The 22,530-nt window shown below is 47.1% G+C and overlaps 1 protein-coding gene across 1 annotated transcript in view; it reads left to right on the top strand.

Annotated features, from left to right (window-relative positions):
- The first annotated feature begins 19,353 nt into the window (after window positions 1-19,353).
- The window catches only part of SETX (senataxin), an 84,797-nt gene continuing 81,620 nt past the window's right edge, over window positions 19,354-22,530 (top strand). Inside the window, 2 exon segments of the mRNA XM_013058609.2 lie at window positions 19,354-19,457; window positions 19,795-19,961. Coding sequence (XP_012914063.1) covers window positions 19,894-19,961 — 68 coding nt within the window. The 5' untranslated portion in view covers window positions 19,354-19,457; window positions 19,795-19,893.

The raw sequence follows: 22,530 nt of genomic DNA, 5'->3' as shown, positions 1-22,530 counted from the left end.
AACGTCCCTTTTGTCATGTCAGATTTATAAACTCTAGGGATTAGGATACGGTCATCTCTGGTGGACCAGTATTCTGCCTGCTACAGTCACCATTTACAATTACATGAAAAAGTATCACATTCTTAGGAATGAATGTGCAAGTTCTCTGGGCAAAAGAAGTGTAAAATATCATTGGGAAAAAATTTAAACGGTGTGGAATCTCCTTAAGGTAGAATTTTGAGGCTATTTGTGCATTGGAACTCTATCTGCTTTTGGACCAACCCCGGAATAAAGAGCCACATTTTATATACATGCAATTGCGCTTCTGTGTTAAATGTCAATGACTTGCATGAGGAAATTTAAGTGGAGAAATTTGTTCTTTTAAAAGCCATATGACGGATGCCTGGGTGGCTCAGTGGGTTAAAGCCTCTGCCTTCAGCTCAGGTCATGATCCCAGGGCCCTGGGATCCCACATCAGGCTCTCTGCTCAGCAGGGAGCCTGCTTCCCCCTCTCTCTCTGCCTGCCTCTCTGCCTACTTGTGATCTCTGTCAAATAAATAAAAATAAAATCTGTAAAAAAAAAAAAATTTAAAAAGCCATATGAATTTCTGGGAGCTATCTTGCAATATTATAAATCCATCATTTAAAAAAAAAATCCAAGGCGCCTGGGTGGCTCAGTGGGTTAAGCCACTGCCTTCAGCTCAGGTCATGATCTCAGGGTCCTGGGATCGAGTCCCGCATCAGGCTCTGCTCAGCAGGAAGCCTGCTTCCTCCTCTCTCCCTGCCTGCCTCTCTGCATACTTGTGATCTCTCTCTGTCAAATAAATAAATAAATAAAATCTTAAAAAAAAAAAGAAAAAGAAAAAAAAAAAATCCATCATTAGAGTCTACATTGTTTTGATTTGGTACTTAAATCATACTCGGAGACTGAAGGTTATCTTGACAGCAGCATGTGACTCCAGAAGAAGTATGACTTTATTTTATTAAACACTAGTGTGTTGATTTAAGGAAATGTTACAACTTGGTAAAGGTATTCCCTCCCTTGGAATTGTGCTCCCCAAGGTCTTGATGATTTAGTGGGCTGTACTGTGGGCTGGTGGTATTATCTGAGTTTTGCAGAATTATACACTTTAAGGAGAGGTAAGACTGATCACATATTTTACCATTTCACATTTGCCTAACTAAGAAAATTGCCACATCTCCAAACCATGCTTCTGTCCTTGCTGAAGCAGGCTATGTCAGGCTGTTTGAATATAATTAACTTTTTGAAGTAGTTGTCACCGCAAAGCTTCTTTTTAACACAAAGAACTATGTATCATTTGAAATTACTCAAATCACATCTTCATAGAAGGCATGAACCCCAGGTGCTTCATACTTCCAATATCATGGTGCCCCAGTGAGAGGAGGCAGGAGGAGAATAAAAAGAATTAAAGAAAGATCAGTACAAACTAATCATTAAGTGAATTTCACTGCAACATATTTTTAGGGGAAATCCTTTCTGATGCTAAAGGCAGCTGTAATCTGGAAGACAATTCAGTGAAGATATTTTGTTACGAGTTTTGTCGCAGATAAATTACCAACCACTGTGCTCCTGGGCTGGTGCTATGGTAACAGCTAACAGCATATCGCAGTCTGAGCGGCTTCAAGGATGGAAACTTACTTTCTTACGGTTTGGAAGGCTCCGATTCCCAGAGGCAGGTGCCAGTAGGGCGGCTTCCGGATGAGCCCTCTCCTTGGCTGGCAGGTGGCACCTTCTCCCCGTGTCCTCTGCGGACGTTCCTCTACGCATGCCCTCCTGGTGTCTCTTCCTCTTACTATTTTTTTTTTTTAGATTTTATTTATTTATTTGACAGAGGAACAGAGAGATCAAAAGTAGGCAGAGAGGCAGGCAGAGAGAGAGAGGGAAGCAGGCTCCCCGCTGAGTGGAGAGCCTGATGCGGGGCATGATTCCAGGACCCTGAGATCATGACCTGAGCCGAAGGCAGAGGCTTAACCCACTGAGCCACCCAGGCAGACGCCCCTCTCTTCCTCTTCTTGTAAGAACACCGGTCCTGTTGGTTTTAGGGACTCATCCTTGTTGTTACAGGATCACAGGTTCTTGTCCCACGGAGCAAGAAGGAATCTTATGACACAAGAGGGTGCGGCAAAGTGAAAGTTTATTAAGCGAAGCTGAGAGGGGGGTGGTCCCAGATGGGTTTCCCCCGCGGGCTCTTAGGGGCAGTCTTCTCTGGAGAACTGACTGGGAGCTTCTTGTGCCATCTTGGTTGGAGAACGGACTCTTGGTAACACCCTTCATGACTCCTTTGAGGTTTGGTCATCTTCTGTGATTACACTGTAGCTGCCAAAGAAAGGTCCTCCCGTCGCCCTGGGCCGGGTGCTCTCTTTCCGTATCTTGTGTTCACTCTGGCTTAGCACTTCTGCCTGCAGCCCGGAGTCTCAGAGCCTCCTCTCCCTGCCGGGCCCTCCTCTCCCTGCCTATACCTTAGCCCTTTCCTTATTCATTATGATCTCATTTATCCTTAATCACCTCCTTAAATGCTGTCTCCAAACACAGTGGCCTGGACATTAGGCTTCAACATATGAGTTTGGGGAAGGCGGGGGACCCAATTCCCTCCATAACAACTACTAACAAATATCTTTGATACAGTTCTTTCATACGGAATATTTTGCTAAAAACATTTTGCTCTTGTCTTTATTTTACCATGCTTAGTATAAGTGAATTAACCTAGCCAGGTAGATTATAAAGAGGACCAACTAGCTATGGATGCATCATATATATTAATAAACCATAGAAATAGTATACCAGACTTTTAAAATTAGCATACTTTCTTTTTTTTTTTAAAGCTCCACAGAGGCTGGGCTGGGCTTTGTTTTTTTTTTTTTTTTTTTTTTTTTTAAGATTATTTGAGAGAAAATGAAAGAGAGAGCTAAGAGGGGGGAGAGTCAGAGGGAAAAGCAGACTCCCCACTGAACTGGGAGCCCAATGCTGCTGGATTCCAGGACTCCAGGATCATGACCTGAGCTGAAGGCAGTCGCTTAACTAACTGAGCCACCCAGGTGTCCCAAATTAGCATATTTTCTAAATTATTGAAAATTAGCATATTTTCTAAAATATTGTTTACCTTAAGATTTAGGACTTTAGAGGAGCCTGGGTGGCTCAGTTGTTAACTGTCCAACTCTTGGTCCAACTCTTGGCCCAACTCTTGGCCTCAAGGTCATGATCTCGGGGTCATGGGATGGAGTCCCGTGTCAGTCTCCAGGCTCAGCACAGAGCCTGCTTCGGTTTGTCACTCTACCTGTCTCTCTGCCCCTCCCCTGAAGATGCTCCCCCTCCCCGCAAATAAAGTAAATAGATCTTTTTTTGTTTTTTTAAAGATTATTTATTTATTTATTTGACAGAGATCACAAGTAAGCAGAGAAGCAGGCAGAGAGAGAGGAGGAAGCAGGCTCCCTGCTGAGCAGAGAGCCCGATTGTGGGGCTCGATCCCAGGACCCTGAGACCATGACCTGAGCCAAAGGCAGAGGCTTAACCCATTGAGCCACCCAGGTGCCCCAGGTAAACAGATCTTTACAAAAAGAAGAAAAAATATTTAAGACAATTAAAAATGGCTTAAATCCAGTAAAGGTTTTGATTATTTTTTTAACAGGAGATGGTTTTTATAACTGAAATAACATTTCAGGTAAACGAAACACTGGTAAATACTGATATTTGACCTTTTTTTGTTACCTTATATAATTTCTTTAAATAATACTTTTCTTTAAAAAGGTGTAATGCGGGGTGCCTGGGGGGGCTCAGTGGGTTAAAGCCTCTGCCTTCAGCTCAGGTCATGATCCCAGGGTCCTGGGATCGAACCCCACATCGGGCTCTCTGCTCAGTGGGGAGCCTCCTTCCCCCTCTCTCTCTGCCTGCCTCTCTGCCTACTTGTGATCTCGGTCTGCCAAATAAATTTAAATATATATATAAATTTTTTTAAAAAGGTGTAATGGAAGCACCTGGCTCAGTTGATCCCACGTCAGGAAAGGAGTCCCACATCTGGCTCCCCACTCAGCAAGGAGCTTCCTTCTCCCTCTGCCTGCTGCTTCCCCTGCTTGTGCTCTCTTTCTCTCTCTCTGACAAATAAATAAAAAATAAAAATCTTTAAGTAAATGAATAATTTTAAAAAGGTATAATGTATTAATATTAAAGGTTTCTAAATAAAACAAATATATGTACACTTACATGTACATATACATATTATTGACAGAAACTTAAAAAAAAAACAAATAAATGGGGAAATACAGTACATTTAATGATTTGAAGACTCAATTGTAAAGATGTTAATTCTCCCCAAATTGATCTATAGAGTCTATACAATAAAGTAACAACATCAACAGGATTTGCTATGAAATGAATAAGGTAATTCTAAAACTTATGTGGAAAAGCAAAACGTAGCCAATACAATCTTGGAATAAAATAAGGTAGGGATATTTTCGAGAGTTACTGTAAATCTACAATGTAGCCCTGTTGGAAGACAGACCAGTGCTTTGACAGCAACAGCGCACAGAATTGTGGGCAATGATATTTTCATCGCTGACCCCGCCCCCAGCTTAGATGACCAGCAAGTGTGTGATGAGCGAATGGATTGATGGATGCGGAAGAGAACGGCCCATGAAGCTGGTAAAGCGGCCCGTCCAGCTCTGGGGGCCATCATTTTGCAAGGGCCCTTTCTCAGGTGCTGGGAGAAGCACCAGTCATGTATGCAGAAGGTTTAAAAATATATATATTTTTTAATTTGTGTGTTTTGTTTTCCCTCCCCAAGCTCAGTAACAGAGTCCCTGGGTACTGCACCTCTTCGCTTGAGAACACGTCTTTCACTGGGCAGATGGAAGCATGGAGCGTGCCCTCCTCCTCTGTCTCAGACTGGTCAGTGCTCTACGGAGCACTGACGTCCTTCCTGAAAATGCGGTTCTGTTGAGCAGTTTCCGCCTTGGGACCGAGGACGCTTGTCATACTCGGGCTTGGTCTAGTAGCACAGGCTGGCCCATTGTGGGGGTCACCATTGTTTGCAAGCAGAGGAGGCTGGGCAGCCTGGTTTCAGGACTGCTGGTAAAGCTAAGGGAGGAAGAGGAGCTACAGCGAGCGCTGCTCGAAGGCCCCTACCAGCTCCAAGCCCGCTGGCTTTCTTAGAAGCCCTACTGCTCTCACATTGTAGCAGATACCCTCTGCCCCCCATCTGAGGAGATTTGCCTAAAATGGTGTGAGTTGAAATAAATTGCAGTTGATGGTTAGACATGTTTCTTTTTGTAAAAGCTTCCACATGTGTTGGTATCAGGATTTTAGTTTAAAATGTTTCATTCAGTAATTTCCTCCAGAATGGCAACATTTATTAACTCTTGCAAATTCCAAAGCCCCAGGCCCTTCACAGATCCAAGGGTTAAAAGGACCTGTTGCCAACTCTCACTGCTCGGGAGGAGAAGGTTTTGGAAGAGGTGTGGGGAGGGTATGCGGAGGGCCTGGGGGCAGGGAATAGAAGGGCATGGGACTGAAATTCAGCTCAGTCATGAAAGTAATACCTCACCTCCTATTTGCCCAGGACCAAGTTTTCCACCAAACCGGGGAAAACTCTATTTGAAGTTGCTGCATTAGGAGGTAAAACATTTTTATAAGCAGGATATTTCAGTTTCAGCTGATTTAAATTTCTGTCACTTCTAGGGCAGGTGGCTTTGGAAGAGCGGCAGACAGTTTGGGGGGGATTTCATGTAGAACCACTACTTTTGGTAGTAGTTTTTTTATTTTGTTTTGTTTTGTTTGTTTATTTTGGGGGGGTGGCTCAGGCAATTAAGCAACTGACTCCTTGGATTTTGGCTTAGGTCGTTATCTCAGGGTGGTGAGATTGAGCCCTGTGTTGGGCTCCGTGCTGGGCCTGGAGCCTGCTTGAGATTCTCTCTCTCTCCTTAAAAAAAAAAAGAAAAGAAATACAACTTTTGGATTTGAAAAGATGCTTTGGAATATTTCAGTACCATGACTGAGAATTTTAAATTCTTGCCTTGAAGATGTCTGAAGGGTATTATTTCTAGTCTCTTGGTGCTTTCTTTGGTTTTTCTGTATACAGAATCCCATCACCTGTGTTTAAAAATAGTTGTACTTCTTCCAGTCCAGTATGGAACACTTTTACTACTTTTCTGGCCCAGGTGCTCCAGGTAGAACCTCCAGCAATGTCGAATAGCAGTGGTGAAGGTAGCCACCCTCTTCTGATTCCTCTTCTAAGAAGAAGGAAAGCTCTTACTCTTTCCCCATTGAGTATGATGTCTGCTATGGGTTTTCATATATGTCCTTTATCATGTTGAGGAAGTTCCCTTCTATTTCTGGTTTCCTGAGTGGTTTTTTTATCATGAAAGGAGGTTGGATCTTGTGAAAGATGTTCTTTTCTGTGTCAATTGAGATGATCATATATTTTTCCCCTCCATGCTATTAATGTGGGGTATTACGTTGGTTGATTTTTTTCCTGCCTTGAACAACCCCTGCATTCCTAAATCCCATTTGGTCATGGTATACAATCTTTGTCATATGCTGCTGAATTTGTTTTGCTAGTATTTTGTTGAGGATTTTTCATGTCTCCTTCTAAAGATACCGGTCTATAGTCTTATTTTCTCGTGATGTCTTTGTCTGGCTTTGGTATCAGGGTAAAGCTAACTTCATGGAATGACCTCATCTTCGGTTTTTTAAAGACTTTGAGAAATATTGATGTTAACTCTTCTTTAAACATTTGATAAAGGGACGCCTGGGTGGCTCAGTTGGTTGAGCGTCTGCCTTCAGCTCAGGTCATGATCCAAGGGACCTGGGATCAAGTCCCACATCAGGCTCCTTGCTCAGCAGAGTCTGCTTCTCCCTCTGCCTGCTGCTTCCCCTGCTTGTGCTCTCTCTCTGTCTCTCTCTGACAGATAAATAAAATCTTAAAAAAAAAAAATTGGTAGAATTCACCAGTGATCTGTTCCTGGACTTTTCTTTCTTGGGAGGTTTTAAATGACTAATTCAGTCTCTTTAATGTTAAAGGTCTTTCAGACTTTCTATTTTATCTTGTTAGTTCTGATAAGTTTGTGGGTTTGGGTTTTTTTTCTCTTTTCTTTTTCTTTTCAGGAATTTGTTCATTGCATCAGGGTTATCTGCAATTTTCTTAGTATTCTCATGCACCTTCCAGCTTCTGTAAGGTCAGTGTTAATGTCCCCACTTTCATTTCTTTTAATGATTTGGGTCTTCTTTTTTGTCAGGCTAGCTAAATATTTGCCGATTTTGTTAACCTTTCCAAAGAATCCACTTCTGGTTTTGTTACTTTTCTCTCTTCTTTTTCATTTCTCACCTCTCTTATCTTTATTTCCTTCCTTTACTAACTGGAGCTTCATTTTTCTCTTCTTTGTTGTTGTTATTGTTCTAAGATTTTATTTATTTATTTGAAAGACAGAATGAATGAGAGAGAGCGAGCACAGGAGCAGGGGCAGGAGAGGGAGAAGAAGACTCTCCACGGAGCAGGGAGCCCAATGTGGGGCTTAATCCCAGGGCCCTGAGAGCACGACTCGAGCCAAAGGCAGACACTTAACTAACCGAGCCACCCAAAGTGCCCTTCTCTTTGCTCTTTCTAGGTCTTAAAGTGTGATTTGAGCCTTTTTTTTTTTTTTAACGATGTTATCTACAGCTGTCATTTCCCCTCTGAGCACGGGAAACATTGGAAACAATGGAAATCTAGACTCTTACTTTATTGCATACACAGTGGAAAAAAAGAGTTAACATTACAAGACTTCTGGCAGAAAACATAAGACGATCTTTATAAATTCTTAGGACACAAAAAGCACTAACCATTAAAGAGGCAGTTGGTAAATTGGACTTCATCAGAATTTAAAACTTACATTCACTGGTGATACTATTGAAAACAAAAATGTAAGCGACAGGCAGGAGAAAATCCCAGAGGCAAATACCTGTAACAAAGTCCAGTTCTACAGGTAAGGAGCTTGAAAACTGTTGAGCTGGCAGAAAGGGCTACTTAAGATGGCGAAAGTCCCCGCCACAAAACCTGAGCTCGGACAGGAGAACAAAGACCCAAGCAGGAATCTGAAAACCCTCCCACCCCGGGCTCCCGCGGACCAATGGGACCCCGATGAGCAGGCGAAATATCCAAATAAGGGAAACTTGCCAAAAGACCCCTGAGCTCCCCTCGAGGCCCCTTAAAACCCCCTCCTCCCTGCTTTGGGCGTGACTTCCGCCACTCTGCTTTCCAGAGTCTCGGAAGCTCACCCGAGGGTGCCCACCTCCTCCCGGCGCAACCTTCCTGGCTCCCCTTCTCCTGAGCCCTGAAACTTCGCCGGAGAGTGTTTTTAATAAATCTTGCCTTGCACCCGTTTTGCCTGGTGTTGTGTTTATCTCGCCAGAAAAGCTTTACAGAACCACTGCTCCAGCCTAGAAAGTAGAAACCTGAACCAACTAAAAAATCAGCAGCTCTTCTGGGATCTGGGAGAGAGAGGAGGACATAGGCAACATGCTGCCTCAAAGATTAGAGAGACAGACAAATAGAGTAACAGCTTCCATGACCCGCAACCACAAACAGAAATCACCATGGGAGCAAGCGCTGAGTGGGAAGGCCGCTGTGACTGAGGAAACACCGGAGGCGCGGTGTGGACAACTGAGGATTACAAAGTCCTGGGCACTGATTCATGGGGTCCCCCACAGTTTGATGAGATTGGCCTCCGGGAGCTTAACCAGGCTTTCACAGTAAGTATCAGAGGAAAAAGCCCCTTGTTCTTCCAGTAGGTGGAGGGAAAAGGAACCAAATGTGAAATACACTAGAGCACCCTGTTCTCACCTGACCTGCCCTCAGGACACACTTGTAGGAGCCTAATCTGCCCTGGGTCATACCAGCACCTAAATGACCTGGGGGAAGGACAAGACCCAAATCTCATCAGTTTCAGCGACTTGGGGGAAGGGGAATGCCCACCTCCAGCCCACTCTAGCCATCCTCTCCTAACGGGAAGAAAAAGATGATAAACACTTTTTAAAGTTAACAGTCAGTGGTAGAAGCTCCGTAAAAAGACTGAGACCCAACCACAAGGCTCTAGAACACTTGCCCTACACCTTGTCATCCCGTTACTAAAGGCCTTTTTACAGCCCTTGGGCATACACGGTGCCTCAGACCCCAGTGTCAAGAAAAAAATCCAAGGCATACCAAAGGGGAAAAACACAATTTTTTGAAGAGACGGCAAGCTTCAGAACTAGACATGGCCAGGATTTTGGACCTAACAGATGGGGAATTTTTTAAAAAACTATGATTAGGGCACTGGGTGGCTTAGTCGGTTAAGCATCTGACTTTGGCTGAGGTCATGGTATGTGTTACAGAATTTTTACTCTGTTGGTGCTCATGTTCTTGGTCAACCTGCTTCAAAGAATGAAGATGTAGACCAGACAGAGCGCTGGGCAGCAAAGCAAGGTTTATTGAGCGATGTACTGGGAGACAGCAAAATGACAGAACAAAGTTCCCAAGGAGTGAGGGGGCCTGAACCGGTTCCCACCAGAGTTTCTGCTCTAGGGGATTGTATGGACTTGTTGGCGGCTGGTTTTTTTTTAAGATTTTTTTTTTTAAAGATTTTATTTATTTATTTGTGAGAGAGCGAGCGAGAGCGAGCATAGGCAGACAGAGTGGAAGGCAGAGTCAGAGGAAGAAGCAGGCTCCCTGCGGAGCAAGGAGCCCGATGTGGGACTCATCCCAGGACGCTGGGATCATGACCCGAGCCGAAGGCAGCTGCTCAATCTGAGCCACCCAGGCGTCCCAGATTTTATTTATTTTATTTGACAGATAGAGATCACAAGTAGGCAGAGAGGCAGGCAGAGAGAGAGGGAGGTGAGCAGAGAGCCGATGCGGGGCTCGATCCCAGGTCCCTGGGATCATGACCTGAGCCGAAGGCAGAGGCTTTAACCCACTGAGCCACCCAGGCGCCCCATTGGCGGCTGTTTTAATCAGATTAACCCTTCCCTGTGCTGTCATCCAATCAGATTTTTTGTCACCTATCTACCATTGCGGAAAGGGCTCCTTCCAGGGTCGTGTAAAATCCTTTTAATGGTGGTTTCTTCTTGGGTGTGTGTGTTGGGGGGGGGGCTTATCTCTGTCTACCTCAGTTCCTGCTATCTTTCATCATCTGGGTCCTGGGATCAAGGCCCATCAAGCTCCATGTTGGGCTTCCTACTTGATAGAGTGTCTGTCCCTCTCCCTTTGCTCCTCCCCCCCACCATGCTCTCTCTGTCTCTCAAATAAATAAAATCTTTAAAAAATAAAAATAACACATCTATGATTAAAATGCTATGGGCTGTAAAGGATAATGAGATAGCTTGAGAACAGGTGGGCAATGTAAGTACAGAAGTGGAAATCCTAAGAAAAAACTAAGAAGAAAGGCTAACAACAACAACAAAACCACTGTAAAAGAAATGAAGAATGCTTTTGATGGGTTTAGTAGGAGAAATGAGAAATGAATCTGAGTTTGAGGATAAAGCAATTAAAACTATTAAAACTGAAAAGCAAAGAGAACAGAGACTGAAAAATAGTATTCAAGGACTGTGGGACAACTACGAAGGTCTGACATATACATAATGGGACTACCAGAAGAAGAAAGAAAAGCACAGAAGAAATATTTGAAATAATGATGGAGAATTTCCCCCAGATTAATGACAGATACCAAATCACAGATCCAGGAAGTTCAGAGAACACCAAGAAGATAAATGCCAAAAAACTACAACTAGGCATATTATTTTTGAATCACAGAAAATGAAAGATAAAGAAAAGTTTTTGAAAGAAGCCAGAGGAAAGAGTTAAGTAACTTTTCTCACTCAATGGTGAGAAACTCAAGGCTGGGGCACCTGGGAGGCTCAGTAGGTTAAGTGTCTGCCTTTGGCTTCGGTCATCATCTCGGGATCCTGGGATCGAAACCTGTGTCAGGCTCCCTGCTCAATGGGGAGTCTATTTCTCTCTCGCCTGTCGCTCCCACTGCTTGTGCCCTCTCTCTTTCTCTCTCAAATAAATAAATAAATAAAATCTTAGGAAAAAAAAAAGAAAGAAAGAAACTGAAGGCTTTCCCACTCAGATCAGATACAAGGCAAGGATGTCCCTTCTTACCATCCTTTTCAACATTATACTGGAAGTCCTTGTTAACGCATTCAGGCAATAAAAGGAAATAAAAGGTGTACAGACTGGGAAGAAAAAAAATAAAACCATCTTTGTTCATATGTGACTTTGTCACCTATCTAGAAAATCCAAAATAATTGACCAAAACAGCCCTGGAACTAAGAAGAGATTATAGCAGGGCTGCAGGATTCAGGTTAATATACAAAAGTCAATTGATGTCCTTTAAACCAGCAATGCACAAGTGGAATTTGACAATAAAAACCCAACAGCATCTACATTAACACCCCCAAAAGTGAGCTGCTTTGGTATGACTCTAACAAAATATGTACAAGGTCTCTGTGAGGAAAACCACAATGCTCTGATGAAAGATATCAAAGAAGCAAATAGATGGAGAGGTAGTCCATGTTCATGGATAGGAAGACTCAGTAATGTCAAGATGTTGGTTCTTCCCAGGTCAGTCTATAGACTCGATGCAGTCCCAGTGAGACTCCCAGCAAGTTCTTTGTGGCTATTGACAAACGGATTCTAAAGTTTATGTGGAGAAGCAAAAGATGCGGAATAATCAACTCAATACCAAAGGAGAACAGGGACACCTGGGTGGCTCAGTGGGTTAAGCATCTGTCTTCAGCTCAGGTCATGATCTCAGGGTCCTGGGATCAAGCCCCATATCAGGCTCCTTGCTCAGTGGGGAACCTGCTTCTTTCTCTGCCTGCCAGTCCCCCTGTTTGTGCATGCTTTCTATCTGACAAGTAAATAAAATTAAAAAAAAAATACTGAAGAACAAAGTCAGAAGACTGATGCTACCCAACTTCAAGACTTACTATTATAAAACTGCAGTAATCAAGACAGTATCATGCTGTTATGAGAATAGACAAGTGGGTCAATGGAACGGAACAGAGAGCCTAGGAATAGATCCTCCTAAATGATCAGACCCATCAACTGATCTTTGACAAAAGAGCAAAAGCAGCACAATCGAGTAAAGACAGTCTTTTCAGCAAGTGGTGCTGAACAACTTGGACATTCCCCCCCTACCAAAAATGGAGGTAGACAGAGACCTTCCACCCTTCACAAAAAATAACTCAAAATGGTTTATAGATCTAAATATAAAATGCAAAACTATAAAACTCCTAGAAAATACCACAGAAGAAAACCTAGATGAGCTTGGGTATGGTGATGACTTTTCTGATACAACACCAAAGGCATAATCCCTGAAAGAAATAATTGATAATCTGGACTTCATTAAAATTAGAACCTCAGCTCTGCAACAGATGATACCAAAAGAGTGAGTAGAGGGGCGTCTGGCTGGCTCAGTGGGTTAAATCCTCTGCCTTCGGCTCAGGTCGTGATCCTGGGGTCCTGCGATCGAGCCTCACATTGGGCTCTCTGCTCAGTGGGGAGCCTGCTACCTCCTCTCTCTCTGCCTGCCTCTCTGCCTACTTGTAATCTCTGTCTGTCAAATAAATAAATAAAATCTTAAAAAAAAAAAGAAAGAAAGAAAGAAAGAGAGAGTGAGAAGAGAAGCCACAGACTCAGAAAACATGTTTGCATAAGACACAACTGACAAAGAACAGTCATCCAACATATATGCAAACCTCTTAATACTCCACAATAAGGAAAAACAAACAGGGGTGCCGGGGTGGCTCAGTTGAGCATACGACTTGGTTTTTGGCTCAGGTGACAACGTCAGGGTGAAGGGATTGAACCCTCTGCCAGACTCCGTGCTCGGCTGGGAGTCTGCTTGAGATTCTTCCTCTCCCCCCCCTCCCTCTGCTCCTTCCCTTACTCTCGCTCTTTGTCACTCTTTCTCTTAAACAAACAAACAAACAAACAAATAAGAAAAAGTAACCTAATGAATAAATGTGCTGAAGACTTGAACAGACACTTCATCAAAGAAGATAGACAGGTTACAAATTAATGTATGAAAAAAGGCTGCATATCCTATGTCATCAAAGGATTGCAGATTAAAATGAGATGCTATTACACAACTGTTAGGCCAAAATCTGGAACACGGACACCACCAGATTCTGGTGGATGTGGAGCATGAACTCTCATTTATTGCTGGTAGGATTGGAGAACGGCACTACCACTTTGGAAGACAGGTGGGTGGTTTCCTACAAAACTAAACACGCTCTTAGCCCAGGATCCGGGGGTTGCGCTGTTGATATTTATCCAAATGAACTGAAAAGTTATGTCCATGCAAAAACCTGCCCATAGATGTTTGTAGCTGCTTTATTCATAATTACTTAAACCTGGAAGTAACCAAGAGGTTCTTCATGAGGTTCATGGATGAAACTGTGGTACATCCAGAGAATGGGGTATTATTCAGTGCTTTAAAAAAAAAAAAAAAGAGCTGTCAAGACATGAAAAGACATGGAGGAACTTTAAATACACGTTACTAAGTGAAAGAAGCCAATCTGAAAGGCTACATACTGTGTGGTTCCAGTTATATGATATTCCGGAAGAGGACAATCTATGGAGACAATAAAGAGATCAGTGGTTGGCAAGGCTGAGACTGGGGAGGGAAGAGAAGGCATAGCACAGAGGATTTTTAGGGCAGTGAAAGCCTTCTAGGATATAATGATGCGTATCTGTCTATGCATTTGTCCAAGCTGGGTAGAATGGACAATTCCAAGAGTGAATCTTCAGTGTTAATGTTGGACTCTGGGTAATAATGATGTATTCGTGTGTGTTTATCAGTTGTAACAAATGTACTCCTCTGGGGAGGGAGGCTGACCATGCATATATGGGGGCAGTGAGTATATTGGAAATCTCTGTACTTTCAATTTTGCTGTGAACTTAAAACTGCTCTAAAAAAATTAAGTCCTTTAAAAAAATGGTCAAAGGAACTCATGCAGACAATTCCCAAAGAAATATACAAATTCCCAAGAAGCACATGACAAAATATTCCCCATCATTAGTTATCAGGAAAAAACAAACGAGGTACACTTTTAACCCAGTGGGGTGACTGAAGTTTAAAAGATTTAGTGGAGAAACCGGAAATCTTACACTTGCTTACAGGGATGTAAGGTGGTAAAATCGCTTCAGGAAGTGGATTGTAAATTCTCGTAACGTTATAAAGACACACCCTCTAATGCAGCAATTCCACTCCTTGGTTATTGATTCAAGTTAAATGAACACATGTACATTGAAAGGCGTGTACAGTAATATTCATAACAGTTTTATTCATCATAGCAGAAAACTTAAAATCACCCAGTAGCCATCAGTAGATGAGGGAGAAAAATTGTGGTATATTCACTTAACGATATTATACTCTACAGGGAAAATGAATTGCTGATACATGCAGTGACATCTCTGATCCTCACACACTTCACGTTGAACAAAAGAAGACTGAGAAAGGAGGGCATAACATATAATCCCATTAAAAAGAGTTCTAAGGGCACCTAGAGTTCTAGGTGGCTCCATTAGTTAGGTGTCTGAATCTTCATTTCGGCTCAGGTCATGATCTCAGGGTTGTGACTTTGAGCCCCTCGCCAAGCATGGAGCCTGGTTAAGATTCTCTCTCTCCCTCTGCCCCTCCCCCCAAAAAAGAAGTTTGAAAAAGACTAAATTAATCTATGGTGATAGGTAAGGTGATATAAATGAGATCCCCAGCTCCATTTGGGTGAGTGTGGAGAAGGGAATTACTAAAGGTTCCAAGGGCACTTTCTGGGATGAAAAAAAAAAATTTTTTTTTATCATGTTTGAAGTTGGCTACATGAAATTATGGAGTTGTTAAAAGTCCTCAAACTGTGCTCTTAGAATCTCCGTATTTTATTGTGTCTAACTTCACATAAACTACATAAAGTTGACAAAAATTAAAGGATTATGAGGGAAGGGGCGCCTAGGTGGTTCAGTGGGTTGGAGCCTCTGCCTTCGGCTCGGGTTGTGATTCCAGGGTCCTGGGATCGAGCCCTGTGTTGGGCTCTCTGCTTGGCGGGGAGCCTGTTTCCCCCTCTCTCTCTGCCTATTTGTGATCTCTGTCAAATAAATAAATAAATCTTTTTAAAAAAAGGATTATGAGGGAAAAGGGAATATGAATAATGTTGAAATCGGTAGAAATTATAACAAAAAATTCAGTAATTCATTAAGAGATCAATTTCAAGTAGAAATAATGAGTAAGAGATTCTCGGGTTGTTGATAATGTAAATGATGAAGGATGAGTGTATGCTCACACTGGAGAAAGTATGAAATTTTTAAAAAGATTTATTTTAGAGAGAGAGCATTTGAGCAGGGAGATGGTTAGAGGGAGAAAGAGAATCTCAGATTCCCCACCCAGCATGGAGCCCCACATGAAGCTTGATCCCAGGACCCTAAAATCATGACCTGATCTGAAACCAAGAGTCAGACCCCCATCTGGCCACCCAGCCATGCCAGAAGTACTGAACTTCTTTTTTTAAAAAAGATTTATTTGAGAGAGAGTGCATGTGTGAGAGAGTACAAGCATGCTGGGGTGGGGGTTTGTGGAGGGGCAGGTGGAGAGGGAGTAGCAGATTCTCTGCTGAACAGGGAGCCCAACACAGGGCTTGATCCCAGGACCCTGAGATCATGACCTGAGCCGAAGGTAGATGCTTAACCGACTGAGCCAAAGTATTGAAATTTTGACATAAAATACTGACATATAGGGACGCCTGGGTGGCTCAGTCGGTTAAGCAGCTGCCTTCGGCTCAGGTCATGATCCCAGCGTCCTGGGATCGAGTCCCACATCGGGCTCCTTGCTCAGCGGGGAGCCTGCTTCTCCCTCTGCCTCTGCCTGCCTCTCTGTCTGCCTGTGCTCGCTCTCTTCCCCTCTCTCTCTCTCTGATAAATAAATAAAATTAAAAAAAAATACTGACATATAAAAGTTACAATATGTTTCTAAAGATGAGAGCATCTATGACAACCTTATAATAATGTGTCATCAATCTTAAATATTTAGACTCAGTCACTACATCAGAAACTATGTGCTCTGGAATCTTACAGGTCATATGTGAAAAATAAAAGTTGGTAGTAATTTTGACAGTCCTAAATATTTACATGACATTACCAGATGGAATCATTAATTTGAAACTTTTATAAACTTTATTTTTAAGCTTTTATTTATTTAAAGATTTCATGTATTTATTTGAGAGAGTGCACCTGCACACAGAGTAAGAGGGCGAAAGAGCTTCCCCAGTGAGCAGAGAGACCCACGCAGGGCTCAATCCCAGGACCCTGACGTTTTGTCCTGAGCCCAAAGGCAGATGATTAACTGACTGAATCATCGACACCCACCCCTATCCTTTTTCTAAAAAGATTTATTATTTGAGAGAGAGAAGAGATCGAGGGAGCGGAAGGAAAGGAAGGAGAGAGAGAACATCTTTCTGCAGCAGACTCCCTGCTGGGCACAGAGGCTGACTTGGGGTTTGGTCTCACAATCCTGAGATCACCACTTTAGCCAAAATCAGGAGCCTGACACTGAACCGACGTAGCCGCCCAGGCACCCCTAAGATTTTACAGGATCTCAACACCCAACGTGGGGCCCCAACGCACAAGCTCAGATCAAGAGTTGTGCCCTCTACGGAGCCAGCCGCGCCCCCAAACTTTCATAAACTTTTATTTATTTCACAGACGGAGATCACGAGCAGGCAGAGAGAGGGGGAAGCAGGCTCCCCGCGGAGCAGAGCCCGACGCGGGGCTCGATCCCGGGACCCAGGGATCACGACCTGAGCCGACGGCAGAGGCTCAACCCACTGAGCCACCCAGGCGCCCCCAAACTTTCATAAACTCGTCATAAGATTTCACCCCCCGGGCGCGAAAAAAGCCTGCGTTCCTTTTGTGCTCGCGGTGGAGAGTGAGCTTCGACCTTATGGTTGCGGCGATTCAAGGGCGTGAGACAAAAGCCCACAGTCTCAGTCGAGCTGTGTTTGAAGCTTGTTTCCTGGGGGAGGGATTTTTTTTTTTTTTTAGTGGGTTTTGTCTGTTGAAAAAACGTATAGTTTGTGCGAGTCGCTGCAAATACTCATTTTACCGCTAATTTTGCACTCCTAACGGCGGTGGGGCTGCCGCCAGCCGCGCAGGCTCCGGGTCCGGGGCGCCCCGGGTCCGGGTGTCACAGGACGCGGCGTCGCGTGTCAGCACCGGCGGGGAAGTCGCGAACCGGAGAGCGGCACACGCGGCGCGGGCCGCCCCGGGGCGCGAGAGCGCGGCGGCCGCACTGAGGCGGCGGCGGCCGAGACTCGGGAACTTCCCGCCTCCGCGGGCCGGTGCCTCCTTCAGCCCGCGAACCCGCGCCTCGCGACCCGCACGCGGCCGCTCACAGACCTGCCCCAGCCCGGCCTCCCGCCCTGCAAGGGAAGCCGCGGGCGCGCCGGGGGCCCCCGCCCCGCTCGGGACTCCGGGGGACACCGGGGTGATCCTCCCGCGTCCGCCCGGCCGTGCCGGGGGGCGGGCGGCGCCTTCCGCGAGAAGCCAGGGCCGCACCACGGGCGCGACGTCGGCGCCGAAGGAACCCCGGCCGTCCCTTCGCGGGGACACGCGCTCACGCGTGTAACGACGACGCCCGCGTAACGGTCCTGGGCGGGGGAGGGGCGGCCCGAAGCTTCGAGAATCCGGGCGGGTAACGGTCGCGCCTCGCGCCGTCCGGGGACGGTTCCGGGGCCACAACGGCCGCACGGGGGGCGGGGCCTCCGAGCCACGCCCCCCGCCGGGAGGGTCTCCCCGGCCGCGCACGCCCCCGCGCCCATTCAGTCTTCGGGGACGGCCCCTGCGCGGAGGCCGCCGCTCCGGCCCTCGGCGGCGTCGTCTGGCAGCGGCCACTGCGGCCCGTTCCCGCCTCCGCCGTGTGAGGGGGCCAGGGGGACGCCCCCTCGCCTCCGAGGCCCGGGTAGGCGGTCAAAGCCGGGCGGGCTTCCCGGTGCTGGTGGCTGCTGTCCCTGCGGAGTCTCGGGTATCCTTTTTCTGTAGTCCAGGGGCCGCGAAGCCCCCCAAGTAGGTGCTGATTACGTATCATTATGTTTTAGGTATTTAAAGGCGACCAAAAAGGGAAAAAAGTCCTTCTCGATCTGTAGCACGCCGCGTTGAAGCACCTGAGGCGCCGAAAAGAGAAGACAAGGGACGGAACCAAAAAGGCAAGCGCGTAGGAGCCCGAGCCCTTCGGGGCCGGGGGCCGGCGTGCGGCCCTTACCGGAAGCAAGCCCTGGGCGGGGCTGCGATCTTCGCTCCGCAGCCGATGCCCCGCCTTCCGCAACACGGACGCTCTCCATTGGCCGAGCCCGGCAGCCCGGAAGTGGCGTCAACGTCTCGGCCTCGCGGCGGAGCCCGAGTGCGCCTCGTCCTACACCCCGCCCCTCGGCGCACCAAAACAAGCCCGCGGCAGTCGGGGCGGGGCCTGCGTTGGTCCGACGCCGCGCGCACGCGGGGGGGCCGGGGCTTTCGCGCGCGGCGCCCCCGGGTTGGGCGAGCGAGTGGGGACGGAGGCGCCCGGGTGCTGGCCCGTGCATCCGCCCTCGGCCGACTGTGGAGCCGAGGCACGGAGATGGGCTAGCGGCCGACGCGAGGCGGAGCGGGGTGAGGACAGCGGCGGGCTCGAGGCCGCGACCCGGCGGGCGTGAGCGCTCGTGCGCGACTGGTGCGCGCGGGGCCGCGTGGAGTAACCGCCGCGGCGCGTGAGGCCCGGCGGGTGGGGGAGGGGCGGCGCGAGCGGGGCCGCTGCCCTCAGGAGGGCCGCGGCGCGGGAGGCGGGAGCAGCCCGCGGGCGCCGCCTGCAGCCCGGGGGCCCGGGCGTCGGGACCCCCGCCCCTCCCTCGCCGTCGTGTCCTCTGCGCTCTGGCCGCTGCGTCGTTTCTTCGGGGAGCCGTCGGGGGCTCGCGGGAGACCGCCTCCCCTTCCGGAGGGAGAGCGGGTCCCGGGTGGCCCGTCTCCCGGCCTGGAGGCGCCGCGGCCGGCGGAGGGGCTCTGTCCGCCTCCCCGCCTGCCGGGGCTGCGAGGGGACGAAGACGCGCTCGGCCCGGCGGGACCCGGGCGCGGGGCTGGCAGGGGGGAGAAGCCCCGGTGAGGAAGAGACTGGCGGCCCGAGGGCTCGCTGGCCTGCTGTCCGGACCGGCGGACGGTGTCGGGCGCGGTGCCCGCCGCTCCCCTGCGGAGTCGGAAGCGCTGCCCGCGGCCGGCCGCCGGACCTGCCCGAGTCCGAGCGCGAGCCCGAGCCGGTGGAGGCCGGTGCCGTCCGCCTCCGCTTCCCTGGCCTGAGAGGACGTTTTCTGTCTTCTTCCAGAAATGCTCTCGTGGGGCGGAGTCTGGGTCTGTGTGGGCGCCGGTCCTGTCCCGCCCCCAAGGACGCCTCGGAGCCGCGGCTGAGCATCACTTCTCTGTAGGCCGCTAGCCCAGGTATTTATTTTTTTTAAAGAAACGTTTAGGACACTTTCCCGCCCCTTAGCACGTGTGAAGCGCTGGAGTAGAAACCTGCCCTGACGGACTCGGCCGGGAGGACGGAGCCCGAGGGCGTGGGAGGCCAAGTCAGCCGGCCAGTGAGCGCTCGTGCCAGGCCCGAGAGGACAGCGGGGACGTCCTCCGGACAGAGAGGATGGGTCCTTCCCGACAAGCCCAGGGCGGTGGTGACACTCGGGTCGCCCGGCGGGCAGAAGCTCTCAGATCTTTTTATCAGAATCACTGGGGACGTTCCTTTACAGCACGGAATCTGAATTTTACTTATCTCCTCTCTTAGTTCCTTTGGTGACTCCGGTGCATTGCGGGTGAAGAACCAGGCGGAGGGATGACAGGCGGATGTTGAAGGCAGTTGAAGGAGCTTGTACAGAGGCAGGGGATGCCACAGACCACGAAGCGTTTTCGGAGGAGCAAGGGAGGGAGAGTGGCAGGAAATGCCAAAGCCAGGTTAGGGAGGCCTTCTGTTGGGGAGGTCAGAAATTAGAGCTTTATCCCCAGACTGTAAGAATGCAGGACAGTTTTGGGTTTGCCCTTCACCCGCATTTTGGAGGAAATACTATTGGTGGTGGATGAAATCCGGCAGAGATACTTAGGTTTCTGTAATCCACACAGATGGTGAAAATCTATTCATCCTACTCAGGCACTGGCAGTGTCACTGAGAATAAAGTGCAGAGACGATAAGGGAGATGGACTTTACGGAATTCATGAAGATGGGGGTTAAGGGAGGGAGACTGCAGGATAATTACCAGGTAACTGATGTGAGCACTGAAGGGATCCTAATGTCCGCACACAGGGTGAATAACAGACTTAAGGGGCGGGTCTCACTCTGTTTTGACTTTGGTGGTGGCTGTCAGGAGAGGTTGGCTTCGCCAGGTTGGATATTGACTAGAAACTGTAGGTTCGGTTAGGTTACTGATTGAGTGGCTCCGTTAGAGGAAATCATCACACCGAGAGTGGCAGCTGCATCCTCGGTCCCTGGGTGGCTTCATTACAGGTGGTAGTGCAAGCGTGGTTTGAATTAGGTCACTCAGAAAGAGGACGTCGAGCGAGGACTGCTGAGGCAAGCGTTTGGAAACTCGGGAGGAAAGAGTAAGTGATTGTGAAGGAGATGAGGTAGAGGAAGTGAAAGGTTGGTATGTCGTCCTAGCCGAAGAATGGAGGGTGGGCATTCCATATGCTTCGGGGGAGGCGAGCCCAGAACGTCTGGGATTTGCCAAGACAGATTATTAGGGACTATTGGAAGAAACGCAGTGAAATGTGTGCGTAGAAGCCAGATTGCCAAGGAGTCGAGGAAGTGAATCTAGATTACTTTTTCAAGAAGTTTAGCTGAGAAGGGTAGAGGGAAGTGATTGCTCTTTGAAGTTTCTGGCCAGCTAATACTGAGAAAGGTATCCTCAGGGCAAGTCTGGAAAGTCGGTGAAGCATCCTGTATTTCTGACAAATCTGCTCTCTTTCTGGTGGTGCCCAGAGTACAGCTCTTATTTCTGTTCTGCAGTTAGAGGGGTCCCTGGACACCACCACCGTCTCTGACTCAGTAATGGGTTCCAAGCAGTTAAAATCCGACAAAATCAACAAAACTGACTTTCGGAGGACCTGAGTTGTGCAAAAACTTCACAGGATTTATGGTCACCTATCTTCCATTTTCCCTTAAAAGAAACATATTTTTTTTTTTTTTTAAAGATTTTATGTATTTATTTGACAGAGAGAAATCACAAGTAGACGGAGAGGCAGGCAGAGAGAGAGAGAGGGAAGCAGGCTCCCCGCTGAGCAGAGAGCCCGATGCGGGACTCGATCCCAGGACCCTGAGATCATGACCTGAGCCGAAGGCAGCGGCTTAACCCACTGAGCCACCCAGGCGCCCCGAAACATAATTCATTTAGATTTTTTTTGGTGTAAGTATCAGGCCAGTGATGATTTCAGATTTGGCGACATAACCATCTATTTATGGCCTTGAGAGGAATCCTAGAAACTGTTTCTGTTGTTGACATGCTCTGTCACACTGTTTTCTGTATTCTAGAGCCCATGGCATTCATCTCTTACATGACAGGCAAGAAAATTTAGCTCTGCTTTCTGGGGTATGGAAGTAGGCTAGGCTAGCTTTCTGAGTGAGTGAAGGAAGACTCCTTAATTTTCTTTTTTTTTTTTTTTTAAAGATTTTATTTATTTATTTGTCAGAGAGAGAGCGAGCGAGAGCGAGCACAGGCAGACAGAGAGGCAGGCAGAGTCAGAGGGAGAAGCAGGCTCCCCGCGGAGCAAGGAGCCCAATGTGGGACTCGATCCCAGGACGCTGGGATCATGACATGAGCCGAAGGCAGCTGCTGAACCAACTGAGCCACCCAGGCGTCCCAACTCCTTAATTTTCTTAACAGAAAGGGTTTTTTTGTTGTCGTTAAGTGTTATTTTAAAGTTATACTAGCTTATTTGTACTTCAGATCCTTAATTTTTCCTCAAAGTTTTGATTGACTGCATAAATCCTGCTGGACACAGCTGATGATGTTTGAGAAATTTGAAGGAGTTTCACTTTCTCTTCTCAGGTCTTAGACCTTCTAAGTTCACGCCCCACTTTGAATGAGATCACCGGAAGAAAACAGCTTCTGCAGACTTTGAATTTCATAGTATTTATGTTACTGGCGTTTTAGGTATAAGGAATTCTTCCTTGAATAAAATACTTTTATATTTTGCAAAACCACAGTATCCATTATGTTACCTGGTATTCCCTAGTTTGCTGCACACATGGGCAGGCTGTAGGATGTAATTGAATTAGAATTAGGTCAGGAAAGAGTCAGACTCTCCAGCTGAATTAGCAGACTTTTTCTATTTTTCAGGTGAGGCCTGTGTAACTCACATTATTTTTATTTATTTATTTTGCTCTTTTTTTTTGGAAGCTCCTAATTTAGGACTTAGTGAAATTTTCTTCTAAATGAGTTTTGATTTCTCCTTTTTAGTGTCCTTTTCTGTATGTTTTCTAAATGTCCCTTTTTATATGTCCTTTTCAACTTTAATGTTGAAAGTCACC

Source organism: Mustela putorius, unplaced genomic scaffold, assembly GCF_011764305.1.
Source record: "Mustela putorius furo isolate JIRA1106 unplaced genomic scaffold, ASM1176430v1.1 tig00000596_pilon_pilon_pilon, whole genome shotgun sequence".
Taxonomy (NCBI): Eukaryota; Metazoa; Chordata; class Mammalia; order Carnivora; family Mustelidae; genus Mustela; species Mustela putorius.
The sequence above is the reverse complement of the archived record's forward strand: the minus strand, read 5'-3'. Positions and strand labels throughout refer to the sequence as shown.